This window comes from Delphinapterus leucas, chromosome 2 (assembly GCF_059928025.1).
Source record: "Delphinapterus leucas isolate spDelLeu-1000000601 "Yukka" chromosome 2, BTC_Dleu_Yukka2, whole genome shotgun sequence".
NCBI lineage: Eukaryota > Metazoa > Chordata > Mammalia > Artiodactyla > Monodontidae > Delphinapterus > Delphinapterus leucas.
Window position 1 is genome coordinate 88,716,645 of NC_143130.1, and position 24,774 is coordinate 88,741,418.

A 24,774-nucleotide genomic window follows, 5' to 3' on the forward strand; every position below is an offset into this window, starting at 1 on the left:
AGGTATTTATTAAGATCCTATTATGGAGCCAGTATGATGGGTTATGGGGATATAGAAGTGAATCCAGTGCTCCGTTCAAAGAAACCTGCTCACCCCTTTTGGAAAGAGGCAGAAGAGACATTGGGAAGCTTGTGTTTTGTGCTAACAGGGCTAAAAGGGGGAAGCTGAGCACTTCTAAAGTTAAAAAAAAAAGTAGTTTGGCTTTGTTCTTGCCACTTTGTTTTGACTAGGCCCTGTATTTAGTATGTATTTAAATCACTGGGCCCACACTCTTCCAGAAGGGCTGAATTGGAGTTTGCCTTCCAAAAACTGAGGCAGAGCCCCTTGGCCTTACTGCCTGTTTCTGTCTAGAGCCACACCCTTGGTGTCAGGCCAGAAGTGGATGAGCCTTGGGGCCAGGGAGGAGCGAGCCAACATGTTCAAGGCTGTATTTGCCTCCATGTCAGTCTTTGCTTACGACAATAAAAATGATCAAATGAGCCTGTTTTTTATATTCCTGTTGGCAGGAACTGTGTATCATGTTGTTTTTGCCCAAAGCACTTTTTTTTTTTTTTTTTTTTTTTTTTTTTTTAGTGGCCAAGTTTGAAGCCTGAGAAATTGAGTCTTGGGTCAAGAATTTGGAATAAGCTTTGAGGGTTGCTGTCAACCCATAATTTTATGTAGGTTTTGCTGGTGACACCCAATTCAAGGTTCTACAAAATTCAGGAATGTATATTATTGGTCAAGAAAAAAAGATACTGAATTCTTAGAGTTTAGAAAAAGTCTTCTCTTCTACAATGTAATTGTCTAAACAACTTGGGCCAGTTGAAATCAGTTTTCATTTACTTTTGAATATCTGTGATATATGCTGTAATGGGAGCAAACAAGGACTTGGCCACTTCCCTTCGTATAAAAAGTGACTTTGTACAGGTTATTTAGCCTCATCCAAATCCTCCTGCCAGCACGCTCACAGTTAGCAGTGGATGTCTGGGAAGAAGCCAGTGTGTGTCCCAATTGGGGGTGTTCAGGCAGCGACACTTTTATGATACTGACGAAAGGTAGATGGAGTTGGAAAAGCAGCCCGGAGCCCTCGAGTCTCTCATTCCTTCCAGACTCTTGTTTTTGTTTTTTCAAGCAAGATCTATGAATATTAGTAATCTGGTTGGTTAGGAGTGATCAGGCCATGTGAAAACTGGCTGCTGTCACCTCGGTCCATGAGTTTTAAAAGGAAAAGATATCATCCTACTAAGGAAGGGAGCCCATCTAAGAAGGCTCTAGGTTCAGGAGGTGTTTGTTAGGGGTGTAACAGTGCAATACAAGGTTCTGTAGGCCTGGCTGGCCTCTCTTCCCTTCAGTCAATGCTGAAAATGTGCTTCCTTTTTTCATTTTCCAAATGACACTTTTTATGTTGCAATCTACCCTTTTGGCTTCTGATTAAATAAATGTATTTTTATTGTTTTCAAGAGAGCATTTTGTAGACACTAATCTTACCCCTGGCTGGCTTGAACCCTGTTTGGATCTACCCTCAATCTCCTTTTTCATTCCTTCCCTCTCTCTTTTTCTTCCTCTCTCTCTCTGTCTTTCAAATCTTTGTACTCATAACTTATAAAAAGTTAACCCCAACCGTCTGCAATGCAAATGTACTTGAATCTAATAGATATATTTTGTGACAGGGTCCGTGAAAGATTATTTCTGGTTTGTTTTTCTATCAAGAGAACCCTCACCCTAAAAGTGTATTTCCTTATTGAAATAATGGAACGAATTGATTCATCGATTTAGAATGGGCATGCCCTTAGTTTGGAATGGGCTTGGTATTAAAACAAACTAGAAACATCTTCTGGACAGTTTGGGGCAAGTTATATGGTGCCTCTGAGAGCCCCCAGGTCTCTGAATCTAATCAAGATAAGAAGCATAGGACAGCTGAAAGGAATCACACGCATTCTCAGGCACATGTGGCAAACGAGACCCAGGTTTCTTGGGGGTGGAATATAGTAGGAACCCCGAAATTCTGATTATCAGCCTAGAAAGACCCGGTTAACTTTGGCTGTGAAACTGGAAGTATGCCACCTTAACCTGTGTGAAAGTTACATTAAATAAAAAGACATGAAATAAGAAAAACCTTTAGGATCATCCCTGCTTTATCTTTTCAAAAATCATTTGTTACAAACCAAAAGTAGTGATTAGTGATTTTTTTTTTTCTTTTTAGAGGAATAAACATCCCATGGCTCTTGAGGTTTCTGTTCTTATTTGGACAGTGCAGAAAATTATGTTTCAAAATATCTGATGGATTTCCATCTTTGTACCCCTCCCAGATGATTTTTCCTAGCACAGCCTAGGATATATGTACATATGTGTATATATAACTGTGCTGTCCAAAAGAGAAGGAAAATGTACTGTATGTTAGAAGTTGGGTGCTAAAGCAGTATTGTGGACCTCTAAAGAGAGTTTGAGGTGAGTCACAAAGATGTTTGTTTTTTGTATTTTACAGGGATTGTTGTCTGTGAGGCGCCTAACAACAAACTAGATAAATTCACCGGAGTCCTCTCTTGGAAGGGCAGCGAGCACTCCCTCAACAATGAGAAGATAATCCTGAGGGGCTGTGTCCTGAGAAATACCAGCTGGTGTTTTGGAATGGTTATTTTTGCAGGTACAGAAAACTCTCCAGGGTCTGTTATGGGAGAGCCCTTCCTGAGATCTGCGTGAGCACTCTGCGGCTCTCCAGGTTGGATGAGCACGGTGCTTTTATTGCGTGCGAGGTGCCCTTCTGGGTTAACTGCAGAGTGCAGGGCACCAGGATAAGACACCGCTGCTCTGGAAATAGTTTGTGTGGCCCCACTCTGCAAGGAAACACTGACATCATGAACTTATTCTTAAGAGTGCATGGGCCTTAATTACTCAGATGCTAGATACCTACTATATATTTTTTTTTTGGATAGATTTTTATTGGAGCATAATTGCTTCACAATACTGTGTTAGTTTCTGTTGTATAGCAAAGCGAATCAGCCATATGCATACACGTGTCCCCATATCCCCTCCCGCTTGAGCCTCCTTCCCACCCTCTCTATCCCACCCCTCTAGGTCATCGCAAAGCACAGAGCTGATCTCCCTGTGCTATGCAGCTGCTTCCCACTAGCTATTTTACACTTGGTAGTGTATGTATGTCGCTACTCTCACTTCGCCCCAGCTTCCCCCTCCCTGCCCCATGTCCTCAAGTCCATTCTCTATGTCTACGTCTTTATTCCTGCCCTGCCAGTAGGTTCATCAGTACCATTTTTATTTTTTTTTAGATTCCATATGTATGCGTTAGCATACAGCATTTGTTTTTCTCTTTCTGACTTGGTTCACCCTGTATGACAGACTCTAGGTCCATCCACCTCACTACAAATAGCTCAATTTCGTTTCTTTTTATGGCTGAGTAATATTCCATTGTATGTATGTGCCACATCTTCTTTATCCATTCATCTGTTGATAGACATTTAGGTTACTTCCATGTCCTGGCTATTAATTAAAAAAGAGACATGTACCACAGTGTTCATTGTAGCACTATTTATGATGCCTATTGTTTAATTCCTCATTCTCTAACCCCGTCTCAATCATCCCCATCATTATATGTATTAATCAGCCTGCCTTTAAAGTGGAGAATGAGCATGAAAGAAAGCCCCAGCTCTGCTGTTAATTTTGTAGTTTGCCAAGTTCAAGCAATCCTTTTGGAAAAGCCTTCTTAGAGATCCTGCAGTTATCTCTGTGTCTATTTCAGAGCTTCTTCTACTATTCGTCAGCAGGTCCTGGAAAGACTGTGCATGCTGGAGGTGGGGATGGGACTTGGGGGAGGGAGGGGAGTGCCTCTTCCTCTGCCTGCTGCCACTTTTCCTGTCTCTACTTTGTCTCTAAGGGCCCAAGATGGCACTCTCCTGCTAAGGAAGCTTACAGTAGCACCATTTCGTAAAGCCTCTCAAATTTCACTCATGGCTTCAATTGCCAGTCCTTGATTTTTTAAAAGTCCTGTTTATTGTGACACCAAATTAAGATGTGTTTTGGGCCCATTGACTATATGTGCAATCAAAACTGGAATGTTCTTCTTAACTGACTTCCTTCAACAGCAACAAAATGTTCATTAAAGACTCAAAAGTGTTCCAAATCTAGAGAAATCCTCCCAATTCCTCTTAAATACTCTCAGCTGTGGGTGTTAGCAAGGCTCTTGCTGCTTGGGGCATTGCCATTGTAAGGACTTGAGAAATCCCTAGAAATGAGGCTGTATATACAGTTTTATCTGGGGATGAATCTGGTTTCATAATGTTTTCACCAGATGCTTTTACTCTTTAGTCAGGGGAATAAACCTATGATCATCTATTTCCTTATTTGCATCTTGTACTGAGAAAAAGAGTGCTAGGCTTATACGTTAACCTCTCTTTACCTTCCCCCTTTAGTCTTTCCATTTAATGAAGGGGAGATTTCTTGGAGGTCCTCTGATGTGAAGGACCTTCTTGGTTTGCTCCCTATCATTAGAGAAATGGGGGGGTGCATCATCCTAGGAGTGGGCTGTAGCCCAAGCTTTTGTTTGCATTTGTGTGATCTTGTTTGGAATGACTAATTCGGAAGTATGGTTCAGCTATAGCATGTTATGCTAGGACAGCTGCTGAGAGCCCCTCAGGGGTCAAGCTTTCCTTCATAATGTTGGCTCTGTGGGAAAATGCTCCTACACAGAAGAAAGTGGAGTGGTAAGTTGGACAGGTCTCCCTCCAAAAAAGTGTAACAGATAGTTCACAGAATTTGGATTGGACAGATCTGGGTTTAAATTTGTTTACCAGCTGGAGAATGTTAAACCTCGGTTACTTAAACTTCCTAAGTTTTAGTTTTCTCTGCTATAATATGGGGATAGGAATGAGTACATTAGAGAGTCACTGTAAAGGCTCAGTGAGGCAATGCACATGGAAGAGGATGCTTGACAAATGCTATTTTCTTTCCTTCCCTGCGTCTCCCTTCTTTCCGCATCAATTCAGAGCACATTGTCTGCTCCATAGGCTGAGAGTTGGGAAAATGTACTGCTCTTGGATCTCGGCAGGGAGAAGTGGGGCATCACCCTCTTTTGTGATGTGACCTTGATGTTCACTGGCAGGGGATCTTCATGAGGCAGATATCTGTAAAGCAGAGCATGCCTACGTTGACTTTAGTCTAGGCACAAACGTTAATAGAAAGTTCAACTAGAATAACGGCAGGCAGAGGAATCGTTGGTTTCGTCAATGTCAGAGTTGAACAAATGAGTGTCTCAGAACCCCTAAGTCATGAGACATCTAATTTGGGGAACTAGTTCTAGGTGAACACCTAGATCTTATGAAAGTTACCCAAAACAAATTATTAACTATTCTTTCTGTATTATTACTCTAGTTATACCTGCCATTAAGAATTGTGCAAGGAGTATAGTTGACACAAACATGGTTTACTTTACAAATCTATAATTTTTGAGGGTCTAATATACATTAACAGCTAGGCCGTGCCTCCCTGGTATGGTTTTCCTTTACCTCAAGAGAGGAGAAAGTCCTGTTTCTGAGGGTACAAGTCAGAAGTCTTATTCATTTAAGGCGTTCATAGAAGTCAGCACCATCTTGGTGCATAGTAGGTTTTTGTGCTGGATGTCTTCCATTTGCCCCTCCAGATCTACTCTCACCATTTCACACTCTTTGTCTGCCTTGGGAGGCTGACTTGTATGGTTTACACTAACAGGTTTCCTTGAACTTTGGTCCTATCATTGGGGGGGGGGGTCCCTGGGAAGAGATCAAAGGAAGAAGACTGAGGTCAAGGTATTTATTCCCCCAGACTGCCTACCTTCAAGCTGGCTGGGTCCCTCAACATAAAGTCACTCTTCCTCTAAAGGCTGCAGACTTTACACAACTCTCTCCTTAGGGTCTAATAACCACCCCTTTCCCTCATCCTACCCTTCTGGTGTAGATAGAGAAACATCTTGATTGCTACCAAGTCCTTGGTTACTGCATTAACCTTTTACTTCTGTACCTCTGATACACCCACTCACACTTTTGTAAAGAGTCCCTTTATAAATAAACCTTTCTCTAATTATCCTTGATCAATGTGTCGTCTATTTCCTGTTTGGACTCTGAATGAGTCACAGTCTTAAACACACATTGTTTGAATGAGTCAGTGAATTAATGAATTGATGGACTGTTGCATATAGCTTTAAAAATAGTGGTTAAGAGCAAGAGCCTTAGAATTAGATATATCTGGGTTCTAAGTTTGGCTCTGATGCTACAAGACAAGACAAAAAATAAATCTCAGGCAAGTTATTTAAATTCTTTAATCCTGAGTTTCATTATTAGTGAACTAAGGATAATAGTACCTAATTTTTTGGCTTGTTTTAAGCCTTAGTGAGATAATAGGTGAAAAGGACATATGCACATTGCCTAAAACATAGCAGGTACTTAATAAATAAATTCATTCATTAAACAGTTATTTATTGAGTACCTACTATGCGGCAGGCACTATGCTGCTAACTTATTTGCCATTAAGAATGTGAACAAAAAAAGTGCGATCTCTTCACTCATGTGGTTTTGAGTCTGGTAGGAGAGAGAGACATTAATCTTAAATAATTGTAGTAATGAGTATATAATCTCAAACTGAGATAAGTGCTCTGAAGAAAAAGAACTTGGACTCACAGGAGTATGTAGTGGAGGAATATGAAGGGAAAGAACAAGCTAGACAAAAGGCACGCCATAGGCAAAGGCTCTATGGTAGGAATGAGGCTGGGGAGGTAAAAACAAACAAACAAACAAACAAACAAAAAGCTTAAGAAGGCCAGTGTAGAGCATGGAAAACTTGGAGGATAGAGATGAACACGTGACTAGAGACAGGGATAGGGGCAAGATCATACAGGTCCTGTGGTCTGTATCCAGAATTTTGGTCTTTTTCCTGAGAGCATTCAGAAGCCACTGCAAGTTTTTCAAACAGATGGCGTGTGCGTAAGTGTTAAATTTGAAAGTTTCACTCCTGCCTACAGTATTTTTAAAGTTGGTAAATAGGGTCCTGGAAAAAGTGATTCGGGTGGTGGCAGAGTAGATGTGGGGAGACAAAGTTGCTAGGATTTTACTACCGTCCAGTTGAGAGATGACGGTACTTCGGATTTAGGGTGGGAGTGATGCGATAGACTAGACTCTTAGGTTTCTCCCACTTTTCACAACTGGATGGATAGTGGTGCCATTCACTGAGATAAGGAACCCTGGAGAAAGGTCACAAGGTGGGCTTGACAAGGGCCACTTGAGGGGCCTTAGAAAGACCAGGTGAAGATATCATATAGGCAATCAAATATATGGATTTAAATATATGAGTTTAGGGCTCAGAGGAGCAATCTGAGCTGGAGATATACATTTGGCCTACAGATGTTAATTGGAGCTGTGGTCTTAGATGAGATTGCTCAGGGAAGGTGGGTTGAGAAAGAAGAGAAGATGGCCTACGCCTGATTCTAAAGAAGTCTCACTATTTAATGGCTGGGAAGAAAGGAATGAGCAAAATGGAAGACGAAAAAGAAGCTACCAAAGAGGTAGGTGGGAAAGCAGAACATGTAAAATGGGAGCTAAGGAAAGAGTGTGTTTCAAAAGGATGGAGTAGTCAACAGTGTCAAAGGCTGCTGAGAGGTCCAAGAAGGCATGGAGGATATTGATGATAACACCACATTTGTTGCGGTGGACTGACTGGCCCAGAATCTAGCTTGAGAAATGAGTGGGAGATAAGGAAAAAGAGGCTGTTGAGTATAGAAAATTCTCTCAGGACTGTGACTATGAGGGGAAGAAGAGCTGTGTATATCAACATCTGTGGATATATTTAAATAAGTGCTTAAGAACCCATTCAGTGGATTCTTTGCTAGTCTGTGTGTGTATGTATGCCTAAGAAATGTAAATTTTTAGCACGAAACTGGTCTATCAATATTTCAGCTTTTAGCAATCACAAACTCTATTTGCTCCTTGTGATCTTTACTAAAAGAAATACTTCCCACCCTCAATGTCCATATGATTTTAATAAACGATTCTGAGAAAATGCGGGTGGTCTCCTTTACACAGTAGAGGCTGGGAATAGGACACTGGGGTACAATTTCCAACTCAGGACAGTGAATTGTTTGAGACCCCAATCTTTGCTCCAGTTTGTCTTTCAAGTAAAGGAGTCTTTTAAGGATGTTCCCATGCTTCCCTGACCTCTAGAATGGCGTATAATTCCATGTGTGCCCCGCTTCTCTCTTTTCTTCCCTTTCCCTTCTCCTCTGCTTTTAAGTGGCTGCATGGATTGGTGATAATTGTGGAAAGATGAAGTGGAGAGGGAAGACTAGGGAAATCTGATATAATTAAAATGTAATCACTTCTATTGAGCATCTTCTTTGTCCACAAGGAATTTCCTTAGCAGTATAATCTAATATTCTTTGTTAATCATCTAATAATCGACCTCTAAAGCAGTTAATTAATTCTCAGAATTTCTTGAACAAGGCACTTAGTAAATATCTAACATGGGATTTAAGAGAATTACTTGAAATAAATCTAAATAAATCTAATAAGAATTTAAGACAATTCTTGCCCTTACAAGAAATGCATATTATATAAATAGTGTACAATACACAATAAAGGTTTAAATTACTTGTTTGGAGTTATTTTAGTTTCTCCATTAAAGGCACCTCACATCTTTTTGGGAAACACATCCAGAATTTGATTTCTTATCTTAACTCTCCATTCAGACCTTAGTGTTCTGAATTGTGTTTATTACTACATTCTTTTAGACATTTATAAATGATTCCTCAGTTTGACTGACTTCTTAATGTTTAATTGCTTCAAACTATAAGCACATCCATACACAGATTTTTGAAAAATAGCATTTCTTAAACCTTTTAGCTGCAAGTTATGTCTGGATTTATCCCCTTCTAAGAGGACCAGTTCCTTGCAATTTCCAGGATTGTTGTTAAGCCACCGGATGAGAATCATAAACAACTTAATAATAATCCTGCTCTTAATAAAAGTCAAATTATTTTGAAAAACATATTATTTTCCTTTCAGAAACATTTGATATAAGTAGGAATTAATAATAATAATAATACATCATCTAATCATTTCAAAGTTATATCTTTTTCTTTCTTTCTTTTTTTTTTTTTCTTTTGCAGGTCCTGATACTAAACTAATGCAGAACAGTGGTAAGACGAAGTTTAAGAGGACAAGCATTGATAGACTGATGAATACTCTAGTACTATGGGTAAGTTACCTTAACAAAATTAGGCACTATCATTAGTCATTGTTATCTTAATATATTTCTTCCATTATTCTGGGAATTCTTTCAGAAATCTACATTCTCCTTGTGGAATTTGTATTTGGGGACTTTGCATTTGGGGCCCAGTTCTACTGTCTTCTACTTCCTAGATTATGATTTCTCAACCATTGGTAGAGACGTAGGTTAGTGCTTATGGAGGCCTTCATGGCGTTGCAAGACCATTTGTTTTTAAAAGACAAAACATAATTTTTAAGGTAGTTTGGTCTTTTGGTCATGTTACATTTGCTCATGCCCCCTCTACATAGCTTGTGGACAGGGCTGGCTTCATGGATAGGTGGCCTGTGAAGTCACACAGGGCCTCCACTCAGAAGGGCCTCACACTTGGCTTATTGATCTGTTGTTGCTGTGCAGAGATTCTTCATAATTTTTAGAGAAGGGGTCCTGCATTTTTATTTTGCACTGGGCCCTGAAAATTATGTAGCTGGTTCTGCTTATAAATCCTCTGAGGCCCAAGTCACTGTTTACCTCCTTCATGAAGACTTCGAAACCTCCTGGGCCCAAGGCTATCTCTTTCCTCTGAATTTTTTTTCTCCTCTGAATTTTTTGAAATTATTTTCTCTACCACTTGTGAACTCCAAATAGTCAGGTCTTCTTCACACCCCTCCCTTTCATCGGTTAATCTTGTGCTCTCTCATGCTGTGGATCTGATTGTTATCTGACTTTTGTGTCATATCGCTTTGTCTCCTTATATTAGGGTTGAGTTTAGAACATTGACTTTGAAATATAAGGACAGTGACTTTGAACCATGTTTCCCTACCAGCCCCATCACAGACTCACAAGCAGCGTTAAAGAATCTGCACTCAGTAAATATTTGCTCAACTGATACATAATGGTGGGACCCTGAATAAGGAAAAAAGGGAATGAACTCTTTTGGGGCACAAAGTATTGGCCAGGCTCTGTGTTTTACTTTCAGTGTCACCCTCAGACCTGGGCTTTCCTCCTCTCATACCCATAAAGTCCATGAGGCCAAGGGGACATTCCCAGAAGGAGTCTGTGCCCACCTCTAGAATTCCCCATTTAAACAGCCTTGAGCCCACCTGTAGGGCTTGCATGGGGATTGTATATGTTTCCACCACAGAGTAAGCTTACTGGTTGTGAAGCAGGCACTGTCCTAGCTTTTTCTACTAGAAAATTGAATGATCCATTGGGGAATTAGAAGCCATGTCCATCCTAAATTAGGGCATTTGATACCAAGCATCACCAAATTTAATGTTCTTAAAGTAATTTACCTCCATTAATTTGTAGTGTTAGCCGTTGAAAGGAAAGAGGATACTGTGAGACAGGTACCAAATTGGTAGGATTTGGGGGAGTCACAGTATTACTTTTCTCCAATACCTGCTTTTCTAATATAATTTAAATTAGGTTTTCCTGACTTAAAGTATATTAATATACTAATATATTTTAAATGAGGTTTTCCCCAACTTTGTCTTCTTATGTGCCTAATTTGTCCATCAACGAATAAAGGAGGCAGTCCCAGAATGCCTGAATATTCTTTCTTGGAGGAAAAAGGAAATAGGAGAGAAATACGTTCCTGTTTTTAGCCCCACTCCTCCCTCAACAGTGACTGGTATATCTGTTCCTAACACGGTGACACTTAGCAAGGTCCCCAGAACATCGTGTTCAGCTCAGGTGTTGTATGTTTGGTGACTTTGTGTCCTTCCTTTCCAGGTTTGGGATTTTGGACTTACAAGGGACTGGCCTTGCTGTCTTCCTAGTTACTTTACCTCTAAAATGTCTGCTTTGCTACTACTGGTACTAATCACAATGTAAGAGTCGGCTAACAGTTTTCAGGTTGCTTCCTACTTTTTTTTAAATCTCAGAAGCAACCTGAAAACTGTTAGTATATGTCATGCCGTATTTTAATTAATCCTTATCTTTCTTGTTGACTTTAAGTAAGGATTATGCAGCTAGGTCTGTAGCCAAGAGACTTGACTAGTCTGAGACAGTCCTTTATTACTGATATTTTCTCCCTTTTGCTTTTATTCCTTGGGTTACCATATAGTTTATCATTCAAACAGGATGCTTTTGAAGGTGAAAGAAGGGAATACTATTAATATTACACCTGGAAAATAGATGTAAACGGGGATTGACCAGAGCAAATCAGTACATATGATCTTCTTTACTTAAGCCACTTAAATATATGCACTCTTCACAAATAGAGGATGTGAAGTTATTAGCTTTGTGACCATAAAGAAGTTATATAGTCTGTCTGGGCTTCTGTTTTATTTTGGTTTTGGCCTGTAAAGTGTGAATAATGTTTGTTCCTATCTCGGAGAGTCAATGGGAGAATTCAGTGAGAAAATGTATGTAAAATATTTAGCCAAGTTCCCAACATAAATATATTACATTTTACTTGTATGATTAATGATAAGTAAGACGAGCTTTGCATAACTTGCTTTTCAAATGACAATTTCTTGGACTTAGAAGTGCTAGATTGCCTTGATATGACCAGTTTGGGATTCAAGTTAACCTTAACCAGACCTCTATTCTCATTTCAGATTTTTGGGTTTCTGATATGCTTGGGAATTATTCTTGCAATAGGAAATTCAATCTGGGAGAATCAAGTTGGGGACCAATTCAGAACTTTCCTCTTTTGGAATGAAGGAGAGAAGAGCTCTGTGTTCTCAGGATTCTTAACATTCTGGTCATATATTATTATTCTCAACACAGTTGTACCAATTTCTTTATATGTGAGGTAAGATGAGAGTTTATACTTTGGTGAAGCCATTTCATCAAAAGCCTTTGTTCTGTGTAATCGTTTTTTTTGTTTTAAAATTACAACAATGAGATAGATGTCTCCCTCTAACTGCTCATGATCTGCTACATCTGTTACAAATGAGGCAACTAAACTGTTCAACTGTTTAACGTTTACTTTTACATTTTCAAATTACAAAAAATGCATTTCATTTTCTTCTTGATTCTTGATTTGGTTTCTTAGGAATGTTTTCCTTTGGAATACATGGACTATGATATAATCTCATGCAACCTGATGAGTTAGAATTGGGTTGATGTTGGGAAAGAAATGGAAGAATATTTGGGGAGATCTATTGGAATGGTGCCTCTCTGGCACTGGTCTGGCTCCAGATACCTGGATTCAGACCCTATTCTACCACTTACTAGCTCCATAACCTTGGGCAAGTTACTTCACCTTCTAGGACCGCAGTGTCCTCATTTTACAAATGGAGAAAGTAATAGTTCTACTTAAAAAGACTGTGTGAGGAATAAACAAACCTGTAAAGCTCTAAGACAAATGCCTGACACATTGTAAGAGCTTAATGAATATTAATTTTTACTATTATTATTAGTAACTATCAGTGAGTACATGGAGGAGTTGAAATATAGTTGGTGGCACTTATTCATTGTTGAATAAGAAGTATGGTTCATAACTCCCTCTACAACTTGATCTGTCATTTCTAGATTTGGTTCTACAAACTAGAGCTAAAATGGTCTACCTATCTATCTATATATAAGCACACTTCTCTCTGTCTCTGTCTCTCTGTCTTGCTGTCTCTCTCTGTTTCTCTCTATCTATATATATATGTATATACATATATGTGTGTTTATATACATATATATTTGATAGGGCTTTGAAGTTGGCCCTAGAATCTGTACCTGAGATATTCCTGACGCTAATCCTACCAAGACTGAGTCAGATGGTCCCAAAGACACTGGAGCCAAGATGAGACTTGGTTGTTTGACATTCTTTTTTTTTTTTTTAATTTATTTATTTGTTTTTTAAATTTTTGGCCTCACCGCACAGCTTGTGGGATCTTAGTTCCCCAATGAGGGATCAAACCCACGCCCTCAGCAATGAAAGTGAGGAGTCCTACCCACTGGACCACCAGGGAATTCCCTATTCCCCTTTTTTAAGGGAGAAAAAGAAGAAGGTGGTAAATCCAGGATGAACAAAACTATTAAGAAGTATAACCTTAAAGGTAGCTCCTCTCCAAAAATAGAAATCATAGCAAACAGAACTGCATTGCTTTAACTTAGACTGTGTTCATCCAGCAGCCCTCTGCTGAGTGCCCACTGGGAGCCAGGCACTGTGCTAGGCATGGGGACATGCACGAATATGGACACGCCTTCCCTGGAGCAGCTCACAGTCCAGCCTCCCTCGGCAGATTAGAATCGAAGTCCCTTGGCAGCACGGTGTCCCCGTGTTTTTTTTTTTACACTGTATACATGTCAATCCCAATCACCCAATCTAGTACACCACCATCCCCACCCCACTGCGGTTTTCCCCGCTTGGTGTCCATACGTCTGTTCTCTACATCTGTGTCTCAACTTCTGCCCTGCAAGCCAGCTCATCTGTAACATTTTTCTAGGTTCCAAATACATGCGTTAATATACGATATTTGTTTTTCTCTTTCTGACTTACTTCACTCTGTATGACAGTCTCTAGCTCCGTCCACATCTCAATAAATGACTCAATTTTGTTCCTTTTTATGGCTGAGTAATATTCCATTGTATATATGTACCACAACTTCTTTATCCATCCGTCTGTTGATGGGCATTTAGGCTGCTTCCATGACCTGGCTATTATAAATAGTGCTACAGTAAACATCAGGGTGCACGTGTCTTTTTGAATTTTGGTTTTCTCTGGGTATACGCCCAGTAGTGGGATTGCTGGATCATATGGTAATTCTACTTTTAATTTTTTAAGGAACCTCCATATAGTTCTCCATAGTGGCTGTATCAGTTTACATTCCCACCAACAGTGCAAGAGGGTTCTCTTTTCTCCACACCCTCTCCAGCATTTGTTGTTTGTAGATTTTCTGATGATGCTCATTCTAACTGGTGTGAGGTGATACCTCACTGTAGTTTTGATTTGCATTTCTCTAATAATTAATGAAGTTGAGAAGCTTCTCATGTGCTTCTTGGCCATCTGTATGTCTTCTTTGGAGAAATGTCTATTTAGGTCTTCTGCCCATTTTTGGATTGGGTTGTTTGTTTCTTTAATATTGAGCTGCATAAGCTGTTTATATATTTTGGAGATTAATCCTTGTCCATTGATTTGTATGCAAATATTTTCTCCCATTCTGAGGGTTGTCTTTTTGTCTTGTTTATGGTTTCCTTTGCTGTGTAAAAGCTATGAAGTTTCATTAGGTCCCATTTGTTTATTTATGTTTTTATTTCCATTGCTCTAAGAGGTGGATCAAAAAAGATCTTGCTGTGATTTATGTCAGAGTGTTCTTCCTATGTTTTCCTCTAAGAGTTTTAGAGTGTTTGGTCTTACATTTAGGTCCCAACTCCATTTGAGTTTATTTTTGTGCATGGTGTTAGGGAGTATTCTAATTTCATTCTTTTACATGTAGCTGTCCAGTTTCCCCAGCACCACTTATTGAAGAGGCTGTCTTTTCTCCATTGTATATCCTCGCCACCTTTGTCATAGATTAGTTGACCATAGGTGCGTGGGTTTATCTTTGGGCTTTCAATCTTGTTCCATTGATCTAGGTAATTGTCTTGATTACTGTAGCTTTGTACTATAGTCTGAAGTCAGGGAGTCTGATTCCTCCAGCTGTTTTTTCCCCTCAAGACTGCTTTGGCTATTTGGGGTCTTTTGTGTCTCCATACAAATTTTAAGATGATTTGTTCTAGTTCCATAAAAAATGCCATTGGTAATTTGATAGGGATTGCATTGAATCTGTAGATTGCTTTGGGTAGTAGAGTCATTTTCACAATATTGATTCTTCCAATCCAAGAACATGGTATATCTCTCCACCTGTTTGTGTCATCTTTAGTTTCTTTCATCAGTGTCTTATAGTTTTCTACATACAGGTCTTTTGTCTCCCTAGGTAGGTTTATTCCTAGGTATTTTATTCTTTTTGTTCCAATGGTAAATGGGAGTGTTTCCATAATTTCTCTTTCAGGTTTTTCATCATTAGTGTATAGGAATGCAAGAGATTTCTGTGCATTAATTTTGTATCCTGCTACTTTACCAAATTCATTGATTAGCTCTAGTAGTTTTCTGGTGGCATTTTTAGGATTCTCTATGTATGGTATCATGTCATCTGCAAACAGTGACAGTTTTACTTCTTTTCCGATTTGGATTCCTTTTATTTCTTTTTCTTCTCTGATTGCCGTGGCTAAGACTTCCAAAACTATGTTGAATGATAGTGGTGAGAGTGGACATCCTTGTCTCGTTCCTGATCTTACAGGAAATGCTTTCAGTTTTTCACCATTGAGAATGATGTTTGCTGTGGGTTTGTTGTGTATGGTCTTTATTATGTTGAGGTAGGTTCCCTCTATGCCCACTTTCTGGAGAGTTTTTATCATGAATGGGTGTTGAATTTTGTGAAAAGCTTTTTCTGCATCTATTCAGATGATCATATGAATTTTATTCTTCTATTTCTTAATATGGTGTATCACATTGATTGATTTGCATACATTGAAGAATCCTTGCATCCCTGGGATAAATCCCAGTTGGTCGTGGTATATGATCCTTTTAATGTGTTGTTGGATTCTCTTTGCTAGTATTTTGTTGAGGATTTTTGCATCTATATTCATCAGTGATGTTGGTCTGTAATTTTCTTTTTTTGTAGTATTGTTGTCTGGTTTTGGTATCAGCGTGATGGGGACCTCATAGAATGAGTTTGGGAGTGTTCTTTCCTCTGCAATTTTTTGGACGAGTTTGAGAAGGATGGGTGTTAGCTCTTCTCTAAATGTTTGATAGAATTCACCTGTGAAGCCATCTGGTCCTGGACTTTTGTTTGTTGGAAGATTTTTAATCACAGTTTCAATTTCATTACTTGTGATTTGTCTGTTCATATTTTCTATTTCTTCCTGGTTCATTCTTGGAAGGTTATACCTTTCTAAGAATTTGTCCATTTCTTCCAGATTGTCTATTTTATTGGCATAGCATTGCTTGTAGTAGTCTCTTAGGATGCCTTGTATTTCTGCGGTGTCTGTTGTAACTTCTCCTTTTTCATTTCTAATTTTATTGATTTGAGCCCTCTCCCTCTTTTTCTTGATGAGTCTGGCTACTGGTTTATCAATTTTGTTTATCTTTTCAAGGAACCAGCTTTTATTTTTATTGATCTTTGCTATTGTTTTCTTTGTTTCTATTTCATTTATTTCCACTCTGATCTTTATGATTTGTTTCCTTCTGCTAACTTTGTGTTTTGTTTGTTCTTCTTTCTCTAGTTCCTTTAGGTGTAAGGTTAGATTGTTTACTTGAGATTTTTCTTGTTTCTTGACGTAGGCTTGTATAGCTATAAACTTCCCTCTTAGAACTGCTTTTGCTGCATCCCATAGGTTTTGGATTGTCGTGTTTTCATTGTCATTTGTCTCTAGATATTTTTTGATTTCCTCTTTGATTTCTTCAGTGATCTCTTCGTTATTTAGTAACGTATTGTTTAGCCTCATGTATTTGTGTTTTTTAAGTTTTTTTCCCTGTAATTCGTTTCTAATTTCATAGTGTTTTGGTCAGAAAAGATGCTTGATATGACTTCAATTTTCTTAAATTTACTGAGGCTTGATTTGTGACCCAAGATGTGATCTATCCTGGAGAATGTTCTGTGCGCACTTGAGAAGAAAGTGTAATCTGCTTTTTTTGGATGGAATGTCCTATAAATATCAATTAAATCTATCTGGTCTATTGTGCCATTTAAAGTTTCTGTTTCCTTATTTATTTTCATTTTGGGTGGTCTGTCCATTGGTGCAAGTGAGGTTTTAAAGTCCCCCACTATGACTGTGTTACTGTCGATTTCCCCTTTTACAGCTGTTAGCCATTGCCTTATCTATTGAGGTGCTCCTATGTTGGGTTATATATTTATAATTGTTATACCTTCTTCTTGGATTGATCCCTTGATCATTATGTAGTGTCCTTCCTTGTCTCTTGTAACATTCTTTATTTTAAAGTCTATTTTATCTGATATGAATATAGCTACTCCAGCTTTCTTTTGATTTCCGTTTGCATGGAATATCTTTTTCCATCCCCTCACTTTAAGTCTGTATTTGTTCCTGGGTCTGACGTGGGTCTCTTGTAGGCAGCATATATACGGGTCTTGTTTCTGTATCCATTCAGCAAGCCTGTGTCTTTTGGTTGGAGCATTTAATCCATTCACGTTTAAGGTAATTATCGATGTGTATGTTCCTATGCCCATTTTCTTAATTGTTTTGGGTTTGTTTTTGTAGGTCCTTTTCTTCTCTTGTGTTTCACACTTAGAGAAGTTCCTTTAGCATTTGTTGTAGAGCTGGTTTGGTGGTGCTGAATTCTCTTAGCTTTTGCTTGTCTGTAAAGCTTTTGATTTCTCCATTGAATCTAAATGAGATCCTTGCCAGGTAGAATAATCTTGGTTGTAGGTTCTTCCCTTTCATCACTTTAAGTATATCATGTGCCACTCCCTTCTGGCTTGTAGAGTTTCTGCTGAGAAAGCAGCTGTTAACCTTATGGGATTTCCCTTGTATGTTATTTATCGTTTTTCCCTTGCTGCTTTCAATAATTTTGCATTGTCTTTAATTTTTGCCAATTTGATTAATATGTGTCTTGGCGTGTTTCTCCTGGGGTTTCTCCTGTATGGGACTCTCTGTGCTTCCTGGACTTGTGTGGCTATTTCCTTTCCCATGTTAGGGAAGTTTTCAACTATAATCTCTTCAAATATTTTCTCTGGTCCTTTCTCTCTCTCTTCTCCTTCTGGGACCCCTATAATGCAAACGTTGTTGCATTTAATGTTGTCCCAGAGGTCTCTTAAGCTGTCTTCATTTCTTTTCATTCTTTTTTCTTTAGTCTGTTCCGCAGACTAAAGTGAAATCTACCATTCTGTCTTCCAGGTCACTTATCCGTTCTTCTGCCTCAGTTATTCTGCTATTGATTCCTTCTAGTGTAGTTTTCATTTCAGGTATTGTATTGTTCATCTCTGTTTGTTTGTTCTTTAATTCTTCTAGGTCTTTGTTAAACATTTCTTACATCTTCTTGGTCTTTGCCTCCATTCTTTTTCTGAGGTCCTGAATCATCTTCACTATCATTATTCTGAATTCTTTTTCTGGAAGGTTGCCTATCTCCACTTCATTTAGTTGTTTGTCTGGGGTTTTATCTTGTTCCTTCATCTGGTATATAGCCCTCTGCCTTTTCATCTTGTCTATCTTTCTGTGAATGTGGTTTTTATTCCACAGGCTGCAGGATTGTATTTTTTCTTGCTTCTGCTGTCTGCCCTCTGGTGGATGAGGCTATCTAAGAGGCTTGATGATAGGCTCTGGTGGTGGGTAGAGGTTACTGTTGCTCTGGTGGGCAGAGCTCAGTAAAACTTTAATCCACTTGACTGTTGATGGGTGTGGCTGGGTTCCCTCCCTCTTGATTGTTTTGCCTGAGGCTACCCAACACTGGAGCCTACCTGGGCTCTTTGGTGGGGCTAATGACAGACTCTGGGAGGGCTCACACCAAGGAGTACTTCCTGAACTTCTGCTGCCAGTGTCCTTGTCCCCATGGTGAAACAGAGCCACCCCCTGCCTCTGCAGGAGACCCTCCAACACTAGCAGGTAGGTCTGGTTCAGTGTCCCCTGGGATCACTGCTCCTTCCCCTGGGTCCCGATGCACACACTACTTTGTGTGTGCCCTCCAAGAGTGGGGTCTCTGTTTACCCCAGTCCTGTCGAAGTCCTGCGATCAATTCCCACTAGGCTTCAAAGTTTGATTCTTTAGGAATTCCTCCTCCCGTTGCCAGACCCCCAGGTTGGGAAGCCTGACGTGGGGCTCAGAACCTTCACTCCAGTGGGTGGACTTCTTTGGTATAAGTGTTTGCCAGTCTGTGAGTCACCCACCCACCAGTTATGGGATTTGATTTTACTGTGATTGTGCCCCTCCTACCGTCTCATTGTGGCTTCTCCTTTGTCTTTGGATGTGGGGTATCTTTTTTGGTGAGTTCCAGTGTCTTCCTGTCAATGATTGTCCAGCAGGTAGTTGTGATTCTGGTGTTTTCGCAAGAGGGAGTGAGAGCACGTCCTTCTACTCCGCCATCTTGTTTCCTCCGTCGCCATTCCTCATCACCAGTATTTTAACAATAAACAAAATCACCAGCTCTAAATCCCCACTAATTTTTACGAGCTTCTTTTTCTCTCTTTCCAAAATCCTAACTCTGATGAAACAAGGGAAGGTTAATGCACAAAATCCACCCTTGTTTTAGAGAGCAGTTAGGAAACTGAAATGTCAAGTTGTGGGAAATTGACTGGAAGTAGTGGCATGTGGTCACAACACCACAAAATGCTTTGGGCCTTCTGGAGCTGTGGTCAGAGCGGGCTCTATTTAAAATGTATCCTACTGGCTCATCTTTGATTCTGAGGACCTCTTATGCTTGTATCCAATTATAAAGTCTGTAGTAAATCCTGCTCTTTGCCAGAGGAGCTATGGTCAGTTTTTATAGCTTTCCTTTTATGTCGAAATGAATAATAAATGCCCTTAGTGGCTTACCATCTGCACACGTACAGTTTCATGTGTCCTCACGAAGGAAGTGTATTTCGTATACACTCTTTCTTTGAAGTGCACTGGCATTTTTCATTTAATGATTTTTAAGATTGTTTTTTTAAAGACCAAGACTAGATTCCCAGGTTCCTTTTCCTTCTAATGTGTCCCCCACAGTGGCAGAATGAAAACCTATTTGGAATAGTCTGAGCCCAAGTTCTCGTCTTGTCACTGCCACTGATAGCTGTGTGACCTTGGAGAAAGCACTTGGCTTCTCTGTGCCTTAGTTTGCCTATGAAATATGAAATATGTGCTCTAAAATGAGCAGATTGAGATAATTGATTTCTGAGTTCCTTTCTGCTCCAAATAATATCACCTTACCTCTAGATAGCATTTCATATTTTACATAAAGTGCTTTCACATGCATTATCTCATTTATGTCTCCCCCAAATCTTTTGAAGTAGTTATTGCTGAACTTCTTTTATAAATGAGATGATTTTTTCAGGATTGTGGAGCTGGTTAGGGACAGAGCCAAGATCCAAACCTAAGTCTTCTAACACTTGGCACATTGTCTATGTCTTAAGCTGTGCATGATTTATTAATCAGCCAAGACATCAAGAGAAAAAAAAAAAAAGAGGCTAGAATTTTCTACCTGTTGGTAAGCCATGGTATTGATGAAGATAAATGTGAGCATTTTTGCTCACCAAATAAGAATAGTGATTCTGAGTTCAGCTTGAGGGAAAAAAGCATTCCAGGGAATTTCAGGTTGCTAAGACAGAGATCTGGAAAAAGAGAAATCATAGGTATTTCTGATTGGAGAGATGAAGGCCTTCTACAAAAGCTTCCATTATGCCTTTGAATAGGTACAAGGAATAAATTAGTGCCATGTCACTTGAGGATAAAAGTGTAGACTTTACTTTGAATGCTTAACAATTCCATGTGAGCATAGGACATTGATTTTGGTAGGGTATTTCTATGTTGTCAATTTATCTGTAGTTTAAAACATACCCAGCTACAGTTTTTTAATACATCATCTTAAGAAGTGCAGCTGTTGTACTCCCAAGGAATTAGCTTTTTAGTGTTTTTTCCAAAACAAAAGAAACTCGTTTCTATGTTGCTTATTTTGCCTCAGAATGGGCAGAATCATAAGCCCTGTTCTTTGAGCCTCCAGGCAGAAAACACTAAGCAGCTTGGTTATACTGACTCTGTGCATTTGTCTCCTTTTCTCTGCTATTATAAAACAAAGAGCTGAATGTTCCATTGTGACTCTCCTAAATGCTCTTTTCCCAAACAAAAAGGATACTCTTCCTCTCTACAGACTATTTTAAGGTCTAAGAATTCAAATTAATTTAGAGTACTTCCACTGACTTGAACTGCAACACAAAAGGATCAAATTCTGCTCTCCATTAATTTTGCTTAGATTTTTAGAGAGATACTTTACTTTTAGATAAATGAAAGCTTCAAGTGATTGATCAGTTACCTGCATAATGCCATTTTTATGGCATTCTTAAGGTCAGGTCTTCATTGACTTTACCAAATGCCTGAATTCTAGTCTTGGTTCTGTGGTTAATTATTTGTGTGACCTCGGGTTAGTCACTTAACCTCTCTATGTCTTAATGTCCTTCTTGGTGAAATTAGGGAATAGAGGGTCAGATTTCTCATTCAACACTAACTGACTGCCTGTGACAGGTAAGGCACTCTGCCTGGTCCATGGTAAGTGCTAATGCTTTCTGAGTGAATGGAAGAGGAAGAACAAAGCTGAGTTAGAACAGCCAGCAAGGAACTTACAAGGAAGTGGGGTGGGAATGATATGAAGAATAAATCATGATAAGATAAGGTATAAATAAATACATGCAGAATATGACATTCATTTTTATATCTTATGACTCTACAGTCATAGTGTGATTTTTTAGTTTGCGTGAAAAAAAGTGTTACCATTTAAATAGTTAGAAAACGAACTGGCACCCTACCATTGCTGGGGAGGGAAATATAGATGTGTCATGTACTTATAGAACTAGAAGCATAGGATTTAGTGCCCAGAAAGGACTTGGGTGTCATCTTTTGTCTTTAAGGAGACAAATGTTCAGAGTTAGCATAATCAGGCTGCTGTCAACTTTCTCAAATTTACGGATGAGAAAACCTAAGGTTAATTCCCATTAACATCAGAAATAAACTATGGGTCCCTGCTTTATTATTACTATTTTATACTGTTCTGGATCTTCTTGTTAATGTACTAACAGATGCAACTAAAATATTTATGAACAAAATGAGACATGAAACTGAAAAAAATCTCTTAGAAAGGAAGAGCAGAGACAATGTGATTATAAACCTAGAAAATCCAAAAGAATAACTGTAAAACTCTTAGTAAGATAATTCAGTGCAATGTTGTATTTTGTAACATAATCACTTTTTTTAATATTAAGAAAAGCTTTTAGTATTAAAAACACTTACCAGGGCTTCCCTGGTGGCGCAGTAGTTGAGAATCTGCCTGCTAATGCAGGGGACACGGGTTTGAGCCCTGGTCTGGGAGGATCCCACATGCCACGGAGCAACTAGGCCCATGAGCCACAACTACTGAGCCTGCGCGTCTGGAGCCTGTGCTCTGCAACAAGAGAGGCCGCGATAGTGAGAGGCCCGCACACCGGAATGAAGAGTGGCCCCCACTTGCCACAACTAGACAAAGCCCTCGCACAGAGACAAAGACCCAACACAGCAAAAATAAATAAATTAATTAATAAACTCCTACCCACAACATCTAAAAATAAAAACACAACACACTTTCCTTTAAGCCAAAAGCAACTAAAAAATTTTCCCATCAATAAAAAGATACAGTGTCCAGGAACAAATCTGTCAAGCTATGGTGTGGACCTATGTGAAAAACAAAGCGAAACAAAACAAAACTAAACTCTTTACCAATAGAAGTACTTTTTCAAAATTGAATTCCTGGGGAGATTTATCCTTTTTCTTGAAGTTGTGTTTAAATGTTATAAAATATCCATTCTTTTCAAATAATTAAGAGGTTAATACAACTTTAATAAAAATTCCAAATAAGTTTTATGAGAAAGTTGATACATTGATTCTAAAGTTTATTTGATGAATACATTAATTCTATCAAGAGGAATAAATGAGTGATTACAGCTAAGAATTTTTGAAAAAGAAGAGAATAAAGATGCTCTTACCTCTTTCCAGGTATGCCAAATTTTATAAAGCTACAATAATGAAAACATTAAGTACATTAAGTACATAACACATTAAGGAACAAAATTGAAATGCCTAAAACAGATTCTACTGAAGAAATAATTTATATGTGACATGCAAGCATCTCAGCACAGTAGGGGAAAGGATTCAATGTTCAAATGGTGATGAATAAACTTTGTAAAAATTGAAATTAGCTTCTCTATGCACATCCTTCAGAAAATTCTAATTGCAATAAATAATTAAACGTGGGGAAAATACCAAAAAAAAACTAGAAGAAAAGTATAGATATCTGTATATATATAATCTTGCCATAGGGAAGGCTTAAGCAAAGCTCCCTGAAAAGAAACTATAAACAGAAACTATAAACTATTGATAAATTTGATTGATTAAAGAGAGAAAACTTCTTTGTGTCAAAAATAGTGGAAACAAAATTAAAAGATGAATGATAAACTGGGTAACTATTGGCATAATGTATATAGATACATATGCTATATATATATATCTCTACAATTTTTACAAATCAATAAGAAATACACTAATACCTGAATAGGAAAGATGAAATCGGCAGGTAATGCAATTAGATAATTCTGAGAAGAAATATAACTGGCCAATAAAATTTGAAAAAAAAAATTCAACTCACTGATAAGAAAAGAAGTGCAGTCATCAGTAATGAGAGGCCATTTGACCTGGCATAGACGAAAAGATAATTTTCAGTAATCTAATGGTAGAAACTTACATTGTTGTAACTTTTTTGGAAGTTGATTTGGCCTTGTGTACAAAGACTGAAAACGATTATACCCTTGGCTTCAGAAATTCCACTTCTAGAGCTGGAAAATCATAAATCACCACTAGATCATGAGACAATGCTCTTTTCAATGGGCAAAGTCATATGACAACACAACCTGTTTTTACTCAATAGCTATTATGGTTTGCTTAGTGCTTCATGGAGATACTCCTTTCTACCTCTTTTGGCAAAGTGAAGCGACATCAAACAACTAAAATGCTATACAAGAAATCTCTACTAGGCCTGTTTAATGTAAGTAGAGAAGCATGGAACACTCCCTAAGGCTTTATGCAAAGCCAGCTCATTGTTTCAAGGTGCTACAAGCAAATGACTTAGAACATTTTATGAACAGACTCTGCTGAGATGCCTCTGAAGGTCCCTAAAACCTGGAGACAGAGCATCCACATTTTCTTCTAAACTCTGAAGACTTTGGCAGACTTCTTGCTTTGGCAAAGCTTTGTATCTTCTGAAATTGATGGAGTATTTCTCTTTTTTTTCCATTTTAATGATGAAAGTGTGGAAGTAATTCGTCTGGGACACAGTTATTTTATAAACTGGGATCGGAAGATGTATTACTCTGGGAAGGCAACACCTGCTCAAGCTCGGACGACCACGCTCAATGAGGAACTAGGCCAGATTGAATATGTTTTCTCTGACAAAACGGGTACCCTCACTGAAAACATCATGACTTTTAAAAAATGTTCCATTAATGGGAGAATCTACGGTAAGGGAAACAGTTCCTTTTTCCTGATATTGTTAAAAGCCCTTAAAAGAAATAAGCAACACTGTTTTATTTTTTAATTAAAAAATCTCTGTTTTTCTGATGAATATGGGCACCACCAGCATCTAATAACATAGTGCTTGGCACATAATAAACACTTGCTAAATATTTGTTGGATGAATATTGAATAATTCAGATGATACTTTAAATCTGTTACCATTCATGGGTAGAGATGGGGGTTAGACGTGATACTGTCTAAGGTTCCTTTCAGTGCACCAACTGTGTGATCTGTTCGGTGGTGCTTGATAGACCCATATCCCAGGGAGGACAAGTTCTTCATAGCCTGTTTATCTCAGTAAAAGCAATATTTTATACTTGCTTCCTAACA

General features: G+C 38.6%; 1 protein-coding gene across 6 annotated transcripts in view; it reads left to right on the top strand.

The window, feature by feature from the left end:
* ATP8B4 (ATPase phospholipid transporting 8B4 (putative)) overlaps positions 1–24,774 on the top strand; it is a 257,988-nt gene that overhangs the window by 143,509 nt on the left and 89,705 nt on the right. For all 6 annotated transcript variants that reach the window (XM_022587137.3, XM_022587135.3, XM_022587131.3 and 3 more), the window contains 4 exons: positions 2,468–2,626; positions 9,125–9,213; positions 11,787–11,983; positions 24,181–24,389. In XM_022587137.3, the coding sequence (XP_022442845.2) occupies positions 2,468–2,626; positions 9,125–9,213; positions 11,787–11,983; positions 24,181–24,389 (654 nt within the window). The remainder of the gene's footprint in view (positions 1–2,467; positions 2,627–9,124; positions 9,214–11,786; positions 11,984–24,180; positions 24,390–24,774) is intronic.